The sequence below is a fragment of the Cetorhinus maximus genome, chromosome 6 (genome assembly GCF_964194155.1).
Source record: "Cetorhinus maximus chromosome 6, sCetMax3.hap1.1, whole genome shotgun sequence".
Classification (NCBI taxonomy): Eukaryota; Metazoa; Chordata; class Chondrichthyes; order Lamniformes; family Cetorhinidae; genus Cetorhinus; species Cetorhinus maximus.
The window spans coordinates 84683291-84699834 of NC_135884.1; the positions used below are offsets into that span (position 1 = coordinate 84683291).

Sequence of the window (16544 nt, forward strand, 5' to 3'; positions counted from 1 at the left end):
GCTGTACCTGCACACTAGCCCTTTGCGAATCATGCACCAAGACATCCAGATCCCTCTGCATCTCAGAGTTCTGTAATCTCTCATTATATAATATAATATAATATGAAACATAATATGTTTCTCTTTTATTCTTCCTGCCAAAATGGACAATTTTGCATTTCCTACATTATACTCCATTTGCCAGATCTTTGCCCACTCACTTAACCTATCTATAATTTTTTATAGCCTCCTTATGTCCTCTTCACAAATTACTTTCCTACCTACCTATCTTGTGCCACCAACAAATCTGGCAACCATCCCTTCATCCAAGTCATTTATATAAATTGTAAACAGTTGAGGTCCCACCACTGACCCCTGTGGCACACCACTCATTACATCTTGCCAGCCTGAAAAAGACCCATTTATGCCTACTCTCTGCTTCCTGTTTGCCAGCCAATCTTCTATCCATGCCAATATTTACCCCCTATACCACGAGCTTTTATTTTACACAATAACCTTAGCTGTGGCACTTATCTAAGTATAGTATATCCATCAGTTCCCCTTTATCCACAAGTTATATTGCACTAGATCTACAAAGCCAACGAAATCTGTCAATCAATGCAAGGGTAGGAGGAGCAGCAGTGAGCACCAATCACCTTCAAATTGAATTCTCACTGAATTATTTATCGTGAACTGTGTACCAGCTGCACTGAAGTGGAAGGGAGACAAATGCCAATGGTGTAAGGGGTTGCATGTGAACATTGTTGCCCATTATTTCTGCACATTGGTGACTCACCCATCTGCTCCAGTTTTGTCCACTCCTCTCCCAAAGATGCTGGTTCTTGCTGAGATAGGGGCACTAGAGTTGGCCTCAGTACCCCCTGGGGCTAGAGATAGGAAGCAGCCAGGCTTCCAATTCCACCCCACCTCCCCACCATTGGACTGCTCTGTTGGGAAACACAGAGGTGTGGGAGTAAGGCGAGGATAAAATTGGGCAGCAATGGACCATGCCTTCTTTCGAGATTTAGTAAGGCACTGGGGAATGCCAATTTACCCAGTCCAAAAGGCCAAACTGAGAATTGAACAGATTGCAAAGCCGAATCTGGAGATTGGTACAAAGTGATGCTGGTGCTCCAAAGCCATACTGCCTGACGTAAAAATGATTGAGGTGGGGGAGGAGGCTCATGAACAAATTGGCTCCGTCCTTGCCCTTATGAATAGAGAAATCAACTTATATAGAAGACGGATTGTGCGCGCAACCAGCCTCAACAGTACACATGGACAGGACTGGGTCTGTGGCAGTACATACCGCCTTCAGATCAGTAGATGCATATAATTGCCTTTGCTTCACTTGGGATGGGTTTCTTGTTGGAACTTGTTGGCCAGAGAGTTACTTGCTTTTCTTTCCCTGCAGTTAAATCAGCAGATTGAAATTTTCCACACTCCCGGGAATCTACTGCTGACTCCCTAATGCAACTGCGACAAGGGAAGACCAGGAATCTGTCAGCTGGCACATTAAGGCAAGGAGTCTGCCCCAAGTGACGTCAAGGCAATTGGTTCAGATTGGGGCTGCACTCCACTTCTGAGGGTTAACACTGGGTGAGTTCCACCCTCTCTGTCCCTGAAGCAAGCATCTATGCTTTCTGTGACTGACTAGTTCATCAACATTCAGTGACACACTGCAGGCTCACACGTGAAGAATGGGATTGGACCCCAGCAAGTAAACACCTTCAAACAGAACAAAAGCTCAGTCTAAGAGTTACTCTCAGATGGAGAATGAATTGAGCTGTTCAATGGAGGCATGTGATGCATCTTTGTGGACATCAGATAAGTACTGAGGGATATTTAACAATTGACAAATTTTAAATTGGTAACAAATTGTATATGTGTATAGTGGAGAAACAGGCCACAAACAACAGCCTCAATAAAGTAAAACCACTGAGTGGTCATGAAGGTAAGACCATGAGAGGGTTATGATGCGATGGTTCCACTGCAGTACACATGAGAGTATGAAAGGATTATATTGTAACTGGGAGACTAAATGATGAAGTTTTTCAGACCGCAGTGCCCACTAGGCTGGGATTATATGACCACAAGGTGACAGTCTATGGTAATATATAACTTCATTATGTTGCGTATATGCTTAATTCCTTCAGAAAGTGAAAGGCAATTCTTTCAGGGGAATGCAAGAGTAATATTTTGGGCGCTGAGTTCTTATTAGTTACAGGGAAAGCATAATTAAATGTAATGGCCCTCAGTAGAGGCTGGCTCAGGCTGTGTGGATTACTTCTTCCCCTGTCCCTTTATTAAGTATGTTGTATGCCCAGGTGTCAGTAGGCCTCTGGTTCAACTTACCGGAGCTGAGAGTGAAGCTTGGCAGCCTTGGCATTGAAGTCCTCCCAGATTGGATATGATCCCTACAGGAAGCAAAAGGGCATAATTGCACATTGTGAGCAGAAAATTAACTGAACAGTCTTTTCAGCTAAATATTACTTTCTAAATAACTTCTGATCAGAAAAAACAAGGCAGAGCAAATGAAAATCTGCATGAGATAGAGAGAAAGGCAGAGTGTCAAAAAATTAGAATGTGATAAACAGGCAAAGAGAAAGCTAGTTACATATAAGCATTGATGTCATAGTCTGCTTGAGAATTGGAGTCTCTGCATGCAATATTTCTGTCAAAGTGAGGGATGCTCTCAATAACAAATATGAAACAATCCTGTCTTGTTTTGGTCTTGTTGCTGTCTCTTTAAATCAGGCGCTGTATGTGTAGTGTTGCACCCATCTGTCTGTCTGTCTTCAAAACAAAAGCCAAACACTGCGGGTGCTAGAAGTCTAAAGTAAAAAGGGAGAAACCCAGTTAATGCTTCAGATCAAGTTCTAACGAAAGGTCATTGGCCTGAAACGTCAACTCTGTTTCTCTCTCTATGGGTGCTGTCTGGTCTGCATTGTTGGTTGTTCTTTCACTTCTGAGTTTCTCGTCAACACTTGCTTTCTCTCATCCTCTTTAGTTGTTGAACAAGCTCAACTCGAATCGCTTTCCTGAGAACTTGTGCTGGTCAATTTTCCATCTACAGTAAATTATTCAATTCTGTAAAATTTTGTTTCAGGTCTGTGCAAGGCCCAAGAATCCTATTGCAGGCTACAGGTTAGGATTTTGGGGTCTGTAATTTTGGACTCTCATCATCACACTCTGCAGTGGGTCCCAACTCCTGGTGACTGCCTATCTTGGTGACGCTCTTAGCGGAGTGCAGGTCAGATGAGATATTAAACAGAGGTCCCATCTGCCCCCTCAGGTGAATGCAAAAGATCTCATGGAACTATTTCAAAGAAGAGCAGAAGAGTTCTCCTCGGTGTCCTAGCTAATATTTGTCCCTTAATCAGCAACCCAAAAACGGATTAGCTGGTCATTGTCACAATGCTGTTAGTGGGAGCTTGCTGTGCACAACTTGATTGCCATGGTTCCTACATTACAACAGTGACAACTCTTCAAAAGTACATAATTGGCTGTAAAATGTGTTTTGAAGTCCAGTGGTCATGAAAAGTGCTATATAAATGCAACTCTTTTCTTTTTGGTAAAGCATTGCTAACACACCCAGGACAATGAACATAAACTCTGGTCTGACTATTATTTTTGAGCTACTGAAATCTTTGATGCCTTTACAATATTGATCACCAGTGCTCAGTAAGATACGACAGGTCAGAACATAACATAAAAGAACATGAGAAATAGGAGCAGGAGTTGGCCATTCAGCCCCTTGAGTCTGCTCCACCATTCAATACGATAAAAGCTGATCCAATCTTGGCCTCAACCATACTTTCCTGCCTGTTCCCCACAGATTCCCATCTAGTTTTTATATATATATATATATATATATTATATATATATTATATATATACACACACACACACACACACATATATAATATATATAATATATATATATATACACACACACACCTTTACTTATATGATTTATATATTCATTTATATGGTTTATATTCATATAAATAAATCATATACATAAATATATAAATCAAATACATGAATATATATTTATGATTTATATATGTATTTATGAATATCATAAATAAATAAATCATATAAATAAATAATATATACACACACAGTAGAAATTTGATCAAACATTACCTAAAGGAAAACAATAAAAAGCTGTGATTCTAAATGTCGACCTGTTTCTCTATAAACAACTTGTCTATACACAATTCCTTTTGTTTGTGTCATCACACGCCATGTTCTGGCGGAGGTCTATCTGCCTTTCCATGCTCAGTTCAACTTCACTCTCTCTCTGCTTCCTTTTTATGTTGAATAAGTTGCTAAGGCTGCAAATATAGAATCTCTTTAAAAAAAGGGCTGTTCGCAATTTATGCTAAACTTTTATGAATTACTGGTTAAGCTTGTGTCCCATTCTGGGCACCACACTTTAGGAAGGATGTCAAGTCTCTGATGAGGATGAAGAGGAGGTTTATTGGAATGGTACCAGGGATGGGGGCTTCAGTATTGTGGAGAGCCTGGAGAAGTTGGGATTGGTCTCTGTTGTATGGGTTCATTTGATATCTCAATGATGAGATCTTGATACTTGTATATTTAAACATGAGCTATTTATTATCTTTAACTATATATAAATCCCAGTTAATGGCATGCATGGTGCTGCTGCCAACTGCCACCAGCTGCTTCTAGAATGTTCTGAGTCTAATACCATGTGACTCCATACATCATACATTCTCTAGTCACATGTTAATCCTTGCTCTGCCAAGTACCTTTATTTCACAATGGCATGCTGACACATACATCAAACAATATCCCCCTTTCTTCTCAAAAGAAAAAAAAACTTTCCTCCCTTTAGATTATAACTATTTATGATACAATTTTTACTTGCTACCCCTTCTCCCCTGTCTCAAGTCTCTCACTTTATAAATTCACATAGTCCTGAGGCTCTATAGTTCTTCCACATCTTGCTCTGTCACATTTCGAGGAATGGTGGCAGTACTCTGTTTCTGGTACTAGTTATCTCCATTTGATTCGCTTTTTGGGCCCCTTTGAGTTGTGTTTCTCTTTATTAACAACCTGTCCGCATTTTTTGGACACTGTGGGTTTTTACATCAAACAGTCTCCTTAGAGCAAAGGAGGTTAAGGGAGACTTTAATGGAAGCGTTCAAAATCACGAGGAAGTTCTGTAGAGTGGTTAGGGAGAAATGGCTTCCATTGGTAGGATGTTCCATACCCAGAGGACAGACATTTAAGATAATTGACTAAAGAAACTGGGAGAAAAATGAGGATTATTTCTGCCCCCGTGCAGCATGCATAACAAAGCTAACTTTGTACCATAAATCTTCCATTCTCTGTGTCTGAACATGCTCAAACTCATCTCACTCAGACCCCAGATGTCTGATACATGGTATGTAAAGTTCGAGACGGAATACAAAGTGTTGGGGGACTTGGGCGTGATTATCAGTCATTCACTGAAAGTATCCAGTTAATATATAATTATCAACTGGGGTCATTCAGTATTCTCATGCACCTCAATAACCTTTCACCATAAGTCAAATAACTTGGTTTAATTAAAAGGGAAACATTTGTAGAGCTACAGGGAAATAGGGGGACTGAAGCTAATTGAATAGTTCTTTCTAAGAACCAGCACAGGCACAATGGGCTGAATAGCCTCCTGTGTTGTTTCATTCTAAGATTCATGTGTGACTGGGCCAGCCACAAGGTCTATTTATATTTGCGAGCTGTGTGTTAGGTTTTCTCAGAAGCCTGTTACTCGGGAGACAAGAGCGATAACGCTTTGCAACATATCTAACAATGAAGACTGAGGCTGCATGTCTTTTTTTTAAACTTCAATGTACGGCGCCCAATTTAAAGAGACAGTCACCAGACCAAAACAAGACATAACTGCTTCCTATTTGCTGCACTTGTTTCTGGCTATGGACATCAGTGTAATGGGCACAGATCAGCCAAACTGCCAACACCAACCACCTAACTCTAAAAGCAATATCTAATACTCAGCTCCCAATACCAAACAAACACTAGACCAACAATACTGCCACCAGGACAAACCGTTAATTCTCACACCAACACCTCAAACCACCCACCATAACACCAACGCTAATGCATAATGCCAACACCAACTGCCAGTGCCAATATTCAATCCTTCACACCAACCATCAACATCTAATGCCCAACCCTGTACACTGACCATCAACAGCTTACAGTATGCACCCAGACCACCAACACCTAACATCATCTTTACCCAGAGCTGGTGTGTTGTTAAAAACAATGGATAATGTGTAAATAAAATCTTCACCAAGGTATCAGAAGCTGAGATCATCTGCTGTAGCTGAACATTCTTCGACAGCCTATATAATGGATTTAAATGGTTGGTCCAGCTCCTTCAAGAAATATACCCCATGTACTTGTCAGTGGACAACTCACATTAATAACTTGGAAAACATTGTTACTATCAAGACAATTGAGCATTTTAAACAGGAAACCTCCATTTATTTTATAAAACATAGGTAAGTCATGCAAATGTGTTTTAAGAGACCAAGGACTTTGCAGTCTCGAATAAGGAACACCTTTTGGTCAGATAAATGCACTGACTGGTGTGGTACTGGGTCAAACAGTCCAGGAAGGTCCCCGCTTTAATTCACAGTCTGTGCTGACTTTGCTGTAATGCAGGAAGCAGAGCAGCTAGTCTTAGCACAGCAAGATCCCACAAACTACAATAAAATAAATGGCCAGATAATCTGTTTTTAGCAATGCTGGTTGCTGGGTAAATTTTGGCCAGGACACTGGAGAAACCTTCCCCACCTGCTCTTCTTCAAAGCACATCTGCTGGAGAGCGCAGACAGGGGTTCAGTTTAAAGACAGCACCTCTGACGGTGCAACATTCCCTCAGCGCTCACCACCAGTTAGGGAACTGCGCCTGGGCTGGCTGAGGAATGATCATCCAATCTGGAATAATGGACAGTGACTCCTGCCAGGCAGTGGGGGTGAGCAATGTCACCGGATGACAGCTTGGGCCCTGTTGTTAACTGGCCTACTAAAATTCACCAATAGCTTCATTAATAACTCACAGGTGAGGTACAGGAGGGAAACTTTGCAGCTGTGAGCATCAACATCCTGGGGGTTACTACTGACCAGAAACTGAACCGCACAAGCTATATTAATACTGTGGCTATAACAGCAGATCAGAGGCTGGGGAATTCTGCGGCAAGTAACTCACCTCCTGACTCCCCAAAGCCTGTCCACAATCTACAAGGCACAAGTCAGGCATGTGGTGGAATACTCCCCACTTGCCTGGATGAGTGCAGCTCCCACAACATGCGAAGCTCGAAACTCTCTAGGACAAAACAGCCTGCTTAATCCACTACTTTAAACATTCACTCCCTCCATCACCAAAGTACAGTCGCAGCAGAATGTACGATATATAAGGTGCACTGCAGAAACTTGCCAAGGCTCCTTCAACAGCACCTTCCAAACCCACAACCTCTACCACCTAGAAGGACAAGCAGACACATGGGAACACCATCACCTGCAAGTTCCCTTCCAAGTCACACACCATCTTAATTTGGAAATATATCGCCGTTCCTTTACTGTCGTTGGGTCAAAATCCTGGAACTCCATCCCTAACAGCACTGTGGGTGTACCTACACCACATGGACTGCAGTGGTTCAAGAAGGCAGTCCACCTTCTCAAGGGCAATTAAAGATGGACAATAATTGCTGGCCCTGCCAGCGCTCACACTCCAAAAACAAATAAAGAAAAACAACTTTTCGGAAAAGGAGGGAAAAGGGAAGAGAAAGGAATAAAAAAAATCTCCCACAGCAATGTATGAAATAACTGGCATTGAAAGAAGCAAAGAGTTCAATGATACAGTGAGAGTCTGAGAAGGCGCAGAGCTGAGGATCTGTGCCAGCTCACAGCTAGGAGTCTACAAGGAGTCCTTTCATCACCCACTACAAACAGCACGTTTCACTCCAATAGATAGACTCACACAGCAGAGTTATATAGACCCAATGGACTGAAGGCTTGGCAAACACATACATCCTCAGGCTGTCACAGCAACTGAAAGCCACTGTCCGGCTTCAATGAAAGGAACCGTTCATCTCAGAAAATGCCCAGGAGCTGCACGACTTTATATTAAAAAGAGAGTTAAAGAAAGGACGGGCATTTCTATAGTGCTTTTCACAACTTCGGGACATCCCAGGGTGCTCTGCAGCCAGCAAATTAACTTGGAAGTGTTGGTGCGGTTGTGAGGAGGAGAACCATGGCAGTCAGTGTATGCATAGCAAGATCCCATTAACAGGGCTAAGATGAATGTCCAGTTAATCTGCTTTGGCTGAAGAAAGAATCTGCCCAGCTCACTAGGGGAATTACTTGCATGGTCCCAATGAATCTTCTGCAGTGCCCATTGGTTAGAGATGGGTTCAAGAGTATGGGTGGGCACCAAACAGCCCTCTCTCCAGGTCCACGCAAGGAGGCAGGCAAGTCAGAGCACAGCACCCCCTCCTCCCCCAGACAGCCCCCAATGTGGATCTACGCACCCTGGGGTTGCAACGTGGGGCATGAGGAGGCCCAACCTTCCCCCCAAAAACCCCACCCCCTCTACCCATTGCTCACCTGCTGTGTGTGACAGGGTGAGTCAAAATCAGGAGCCTCAGACAAAGATTTCACTAAAAATTGACATGTTCTCTTTAAATAAAGCAAGAGAGGCGGCAACCTCGCACACTGGGCATCAACGGGAATAAACATTGCCATCCTGGTCACAATGCGGATACATAGCCAAAATTGAGCCTGGTGTTTAGAGCTCACTAGAGGGCACGAGCAATAATGCACAAACAGGCCTCAAAAGAAACCTTTCCCATGAGTTAATTTAAAGGAATGAGGTCACTCAAAAGGCAAGTGGCCAAATAGAATAATTAAAACGTTGGCTGCCATTACAAGGGCAGCTAGTATTTTTCTCAAGAAGCTCAATACCATCCAGGACAGATGGATCACTTGATCAACACCCCAGCCACTGAACTTACTATCCACTCCTTCCATCACTAGTGAACTCTCTGTAGAATCTACTGGGTTAACTGCAGAAGCTCAAAGTTATTTCAACAGCTCCTCCTTCCCATCAAGAAGGACATGGGAACATCAAGTCCCCCACCAAGTCGTATAGCATCCAAACTTCCATATGCATCCTCATTTCTTCATCGCTACTGGGTCATCACGAAGCCTGACTGCCAGTACCGAACCTGGCTTGAAGAGGGTACCTGGTTCAGAGGTCACCAGACAGCAGCAGCAGCCAAGGAGGTGAGTCTACTTGAGCTGAAGGCACCTGGAGCGTTACCCAAGCAACTCTGCAACCAGAACCAGCAACAGCTTTCCTCCAGAACTCCAACTACCAAGCTCAAGGCTCTGGAGTGGCTCTTGAACCCAGGACTTTCTGCCTCAGGGGTGGGAGAGCCATCTTTAAGTGGGAAAGGGAAGGCACAATGGTTTTGAGTGGCTTTGCTCACCAGCAACGCAGCTTAGTAGACCGTTAAAGTGCCAGTAAAGAGGTCATAAAATTACATAGTAACGGCACCGTAACATCACAAAACAGGCCATTCGGCCCAACAAGTTACTGCTCCACATGAGGGGACCACTTTACATGGTGCTAGCCACTTGATAATTTTACTTATTCACAAGTAGACTCCAGCACCTTGTGTCCTGGGCCACATATTGCCATTTTGTGGCGAGATCGTCCTTACACTTTCACCAACCTCAACCCATAAATTACTGAAGTCAAATTATGAAGCAGATTTCCCATTAAAACTGGCCCCTAGGGAAGGAGGCACATTTTACAGCACAATGTTCAAAGCCCTGAGCTACATTTCAAGGAATTTGAATTGTATGTCCCAGCAGGGGATGACTTTTAATGGGGGGAGCAATTCCACAATTAAGACAGTGGACCAGTAGGACAGAGCCAAATTGCTGCCTTATTAGTGGAATGAGGTCCTGGGGCTAAGGATGTTATTCCCGAGTGAGATGCTAGCAAGTTAATTGGAACTCTGTGAATGACTTACATCACATTTACACATTAATAACCTGAGCAGACTCACAATAGGTGTCCAGGCCAAACAAGGTTAGGATTTCCTTGTAGCATAGTAATGGAATCCCATGATCTAAGCATGAGGCCTTTTCATTACTGGACGCAAAGAAAAGATTTCTCCAGGAGGAATCATTTATTTCTGAATACCTTAATAAATTGATGACGTATGTCGCATATTTAGAGAACTAGCAGTTCTCCGCTCACAGTGAGGGATAAATACTGACCAGGGACTCACCTGCTCTTGTTCAGTTAGTGCCATGAGATCTCTTACATCCTTCCGAGAGGACAGGTGGAGCTTCGGTTTAACGTCTCAACTGAAAGATGTCATCTCCAACAGTGTAGCACTCCCTCAGTACTGCACTGCAAGTTTCAGCCTAGATGGGCTCAAGGCTCTGGAGTGGCTCTTGAACCCAGGACTTTCTGCCTCGGAGGTGGGAGAGCCACCTTTAAGTGGGAAAGGGAAGGCACAATGGTTTTGAATGGCTTTGCTCACCAGCAGCGCAGCTTAGTAGACCGTTAAAGTGCCAGTAAAGAAGTCATAAAATTACATAGTAACGGCACAGTAACAGCACAAAACAGGCCATTTGGCCCAACAAGTTACTGCTCCACATGAGCCTCCTCCCACCCTACTTCATCTAACCCTATCAGCACAACTGTCTATTCTATTCCCCCGATTCTCTCTATTCTAGCTTCCCCTTAAATTCATCTGTTATTTCGCCTCAATTACTCCATGTGCTTACGAGTTCCACATTCTAACAACTCTCTGCATTGGTGAAGAAGTTTCTCCTATATTTCTCATTCAATTTATTAGTGACTATTGCATATTTATTCCTAGTTTTGATCTCCCTAGAGTGAAAATATCTTCTCTACATCTACCCAATCGAAAATCTCTATCCGATAAGCCTTCATCTTTTCTACTGTATAGAGTCCCAGCCTGTTCAATCTTTCCTAATAGGGATAACCTCTCAGTTCTGCCATCATTCTTGTAAATCTTTTTTTGCACCTTCTCCAGTGCGTCTACACCCTTTCTGTGATGTGGAGACTGGAAATGAGTGCAGTATGGTCTGAGGACTCAATTAGCATACATTAATGAGATTCCCGACTTGGTGTCCAAAATCACCACCTGATTCAAAAAAAAGGGGTCCAGTGAAGATGGTGGCAGATGAGGATCAAGAGGTAACTATTTGCACTGCTGTTTGAACAACACTCCCAATCTCAACATATGGAGTGGGTTGAAAATCTCCCCTTAGCGTTTAGGTCTACAACATGGCCACTGGATGAGGTAACAAAAGCTCAGCAAGAGTCAACAGCTCTAGTGCAGACAGAAGGAGGGATGTTTGAAATTATAAATCAAAAGGAGTCAGTCACATATATCGCTGTGAGATTATAATCTGCACAAAGTACTGCAGGGCTCTCCATCAAATGTGCAGGAAACCAGGTCTCTAAACTGCACGAGGATTGGCTTTCCTATCTTACTCTCAAATTGAAGAGAGGGAAAGGGGTTAAACACACTGAGCAGTCAAGCTCCTTGTTAAAACAGCATTCTCAATCCACCCAAACAATAAGGACAGGTTTCCTCCCAGGTACTTTACACTGGTATGGCAACAACGTTCATTGTACAATCTGTCAACATCTTCAACACAAATACTTTCCCAGTCACTTCCTTTCCTGTCTCACAGCCAGACTGTCACCAAGCAACTGTCACGGTATTTAAACTGAGCTGCCACATAAAAAAAAGCTCAGCTGCAGGATTAGTGCCAAAGTGACTGGGCACCAGGACTGTATAGAGCTAAAGCAGGCAGTAACAGGGACAGTGACTGTACAGAGCTAAAGCAGGCAGTAACAGGGACAGTGACTATACAGAGTTAACACACAGTAACAGGGGCCAGTGACCATACAGAGTTAACACAGACAGTAATAGGGGCAGTGACTGTACAGAGTTAACACAGACAATAACAGGGAGAATGACCAAACAGAGCTAACACAGACAGTAACAGGGACAGTGACTGTACAGAGCTAACACAGACAGTAACAGGGACAGTGACTGTACAGAGTTAACACAGACAGTAACGGGGACAGTGACTGTACAGAGTTAACACAGACAGTAACAGGGACAGTGACCGAACAGAGCTAACACAGACAGTAACAGGGACAGTGACCATACAGAGCTAACACAGACAGTAACAGGGACAGTGACTGTACAGAGTTAACACAGACAGTAACAGGGACAGTGACTGTACAGATTTAACACAGACAGTAACAGGGGCAGTGACTGTACAGAGTTGACACAGACAGTAACAGGGACAGTGACCGAACAGAGCTAACACAGACAGTAACAGGGACAGTGACCATACAGAGCTAACACAGACAGTAACAGGGACAGTGAATGTACAGAGTTAACACAGACAGTAACAGGGACAGTGACTGTACAGATTTAACACAGACAGTAACAGGGGCAGTGACTGTACAGAGTTGACACAGACAGTAACAGGGACAGTGACCGTACAGAGTTGACACAGACAGTAACAGGGACAGTGACCGTACAGAGTTGACACAGACAGTAACAGGGACAGTGACTGTACAGAGTTAACACAGACAGTAACAGGGGCCAGTGACTGTACAGAGTTAACACAGACAGTAACAGGGACAGTGACCGTACAGAGTTAACACAGACAGTAACAGGGACAGTGACTACAGAGCTAACAGTCAAAGCCATCAACTTTGAACATACTCCAGGTTTGGGATTCACATCTTAAACCATAGATCAGAGGTATGAATCACATCAAAGAAATAAATATGATTAAAAGCTGCACATTACATTTTCTATAAAATGCAGAGATAGAAACATAGGAACAGGAAGAGGGCAAAATCAGCCAGTTTCTGGGAGCTACCAAACTGGGCTGCCAGCTGAGGAAAGGTTTGGAGTATCTGTGATCCACCCATGACACTGAGTATTCTGTTTGTAGGATCCTGCTGTGCACAATAGATCTGCATATCCTACACTTAATGTTTTTCCACAGGGTGTGATTGTCGCTGGCTGGGCCAGCAGTTATTGCCCATCCCCAACTGCCTTTGAAAAGGTGGTGGTGAGCTGCCTTCTTGAACCTCTGCAGTCCATGTGGTGTAGGTACACCCACAGTGCTGTTAGGGAGGGAGTTCCAGGATTTTGACCCAGCAACAGTGAATGAACGGTGATATAGTTCCAAGCCAGGATGGTGTATGGCTTATGGGGGATCTGTCAGGTTGTGCTGTTCCCAAGCATCTGCTACCCTTGTCCTTCCAGGTAGTAGAGGTCATAGGGTTCGGAAGGTGCTGTCGAAGGAGTCTTGATTGAGTTGCTGCAATGCGTCTCGCAGATGGTACACACTGCTGCTACTGTGCGTCGGTGGTGGGGCCATGAATGGTTAATGCGGTGGATGGGGGAGGTCAAGCAAGCGGGCTGCTTTGTCCTGGATGGTATCAAGCTTCTTGAGTGTTGTTGGAGCTGCACTCATCCAGGCAAGTGGGGAATATTCTATTACACTCCTGATTTGTGCCTTGTAGATGGTGGGCAGACTTTGGGGAGCCAGGTGGTGAGTTGGTCTCCACAGGATTCCCAGTCTCTGACCTGCTCTTGTAGCCACAGTATTTATATGGCTTGTCCAGTTCAGTTTCTGGTCAATGGTAATCCCCAGTATGTGGATAGTGGGAGATTCAGCGATGGTAATGCTATTGAATGTCAAGGGGAGTTAGTTAGATTCTTTCTTGTTGGAGATGGTCATTGCCTAGCACTTGTGTGGCATGAATGTTACTTACCACTTGTCAGCCCAAGTCTGGATATTGTCCAGGTATTTGGACATGGACTGTGTCAGTATCTGAGGAGTCACAAATGGTGAACGTTGTGCAATAACCAGCGAACATCCCCACTTCTGACCTTATGATGGAAGGAAGGTCATTGATGAAGTAGCTGAATATGGTTGGACCGAGGATACTACCCTGAGGAACTCTTGTAGTGATGTCCTGGAACTGAAATGATTGACCTCCAACAACCACAACCAACTTCCTTTGTGCTAGGTATATCTCCAACCAGTGGAGAGTTTCCCCTCTGATTCCCATTGACTCCAAATTTGCTCAGGCTCCTTGGTGCCACACTCAGTCAAATGCTGTCTTGATGTCAAGGGCAGTCACTCTCATTTAGCTTCTGGAGTTCAGCTCTTTGGTCCATGTTTGAATCAAGGCTGTACTGAGGTCAGGAGCTGAGTGGCCCTGGCGGAACCGAAATGACTGTCAGTGAGCAGGTTATTGCTAAGCAACCGCCACTTGATAGCACTGTTGATGACCCCTTCCATTACTTTACTGATGATCGAGATTAGATCGATGGGGCGGGAATTGGCCGGGTTGGATTTGTCCTGCTTTTTGTGTACAGGACATACCTGGGCAATTTCTCACATTGCTGGGTTGATGCCAGTGTTGTAGCTGTACTGGAACAGCTTGGCTAGGGGCGCGGCAAATTCTGGAGCACAAGTCTTCAGTACTATTGCTGGAATATTGTCAGGGCCCATAGCTTTCGCAGTATCCAGTATCTACAGTTGTTTCTTGATATCATGTGGAGTGAATCGAATTGGCTGAAGACTGGCATCTGTGATACTGGGGACCTCTGGAGAAGGCCGAGATGGATCATCCACTTGGCACTTCTGGCTGACGATTGTTACATTGGCTTCAGCCTTATCTTTTGCACTGATGTGCTGGGCTCCTGCATCATTGAGGATGGGGATATTTGTGGAACCTCCTCCTCCAGTTAATTGTTTAATTGTCCATCACCATTCACGACTGGATGTGGCAGGATTGCAGAGCTTAGATCTGATCCATTAGTTGTGGGATCGCTTAGCTCTGTCTATCACATGCTGCGTATGCTGTTTGGCATACAAGTAGCTTCACCGGGTTGACACCTCATTGTTAGGTATGCCTGGTGCTGCTCCTGGCATGCCCTCCTGCACTCTTCATTGAACCAGGGTTGCTCCCCTGACTTGGTGGTAATGGTAGAATGGGGGATATGCCGGGCCATGAGGTTACAGATTGTGGTCGAGGACAATTCTTCTGCTGCTGATGGCCCACACAGTCTCATGGATGCCCAGTTTTGAGTTGCCAGATGTGTTCAAAATCTATGCCATTTAACACGATGGATCCTCAATGTGAAGATGGGACTTGGTCTCCACAAGGACTGTGTGGTGGTCACTCCTACCGATACTGTCATGGACAGATGCATCTGCGGCAGGCAGGTTGGTGAGGATGAGCTGAAGTATGTTTTTTCCTCTTGTTGGTTCCCTCACCACCTGCCACAAACCCAGTCTGGCAGCTAGGGTTCAGCCAGCTCAGTCTGTAGTGGTGCTGCTGAGCCACACTTGGTGATGAACATTGAAGTCCCTCACCCAGAGTACATTCTATGCCCTTGCCACCCTCAAAGCTTCCTCCAAGTGTTGTTCAATAATGAATAAACTTCTCTGGATTAGTATTCCAGAGACCCAGGGTAATGCTCTGGGGACCTGGGTTTGAATCCCACCATGGCAGATGTGAAATTTGAATTCAATAAATATCTGGAATTAAAAGCCTGATGATGACCATGAAACCATTGTCGATTGTTGTAAAAACCCATCTGGTTCACTAATGTCCTTTATGGAAGGAAATCTACTGTGCTTACATTGTCTGGTCTACATGTAACTCCAGACCCACAGCAATGTGTTGACTCTTAAATGCCCTCTGAACAAGGGCAATTAGGGATGGATAATAAATGCTGGCCTAGCCAGTGGCACCCACATCCCAGGAATGAATAAAAAAAGTACTCCATTGGTTGTAAAGCGCTTTGGAAATATCCTGGGGTTATGAAAGGCACTATAGAAATGAAGGGTTCTTTCTTTAAGATCATAGAATAGAATTTGAACTTTCTCTCCAGATATTAAGATGCTGTTGTGGAGCCCCATCCACCCCATCCCTTTGTTGCCTGGCTCTTGAACGAAGGTAGGCATCATAATGGAGCCCTATTTGGGAGTCTCCTGATGCTCACACAGCACACTTTATAGCTGGGGTTCCCAGACACCATTTGTGAGCAGCACCCCTGGCTCGTTTAAACACTCCAGAGCCCAAGTTTCTGATTCATACCCCACAAGGGACACCAGATAATAGCCCTGGCTCGAGGTGGAAGCCTTACAGCAACTGCAGAGCTCGAGATCCAGGAATTCAGACAGTCCTGCTAGTCATGAACACAGTGTCAGTGCAGCTTAAAACACATGGCAAACTCCAAGATCGGGTTACAGCTTCAACTTGCTCTTTAAGATCTCTTATGTTACATAATGGGCATCGTAATCTGAGAGTCCGTTTGTGGATGTCAGCGTAAGGAACTTTTAATTGATTTGACTAATCACAAAAGCTTCAACAGATTCATTAAAGACACGGATGCGAAACTCTGTTTGCAGCTTTTGTTTCAT

At 44.1% G+C, this 16544-nt stretch overlaps 1 protein-coding gene across 21 annotated transcripts in view; it reads right to left on the reverse strand.

The window, feature by feature from the left end:
• Positions 1 to 16544, reverse strand: part of LOC144681869 (protein MTSS 2-like) — a 180454-nt gene that overhangs the window by 135300 nt on the left and 28610 nt on the right. For all 21 annotated transcript variants that reach the window (XM_078543969.1, XM_078543970.1, XM_078543957.1 and 18 more), the window contains exon 2: positions 2335 to 2396. In XM_078543969.1, coding sequence (XP_078400095.1) covers positions 2335 to 2396 — 62 coding nt within the window. The remainder of the gene's footprint in view (positions 1 to 2334; positions 2397 to 16544) is intronic.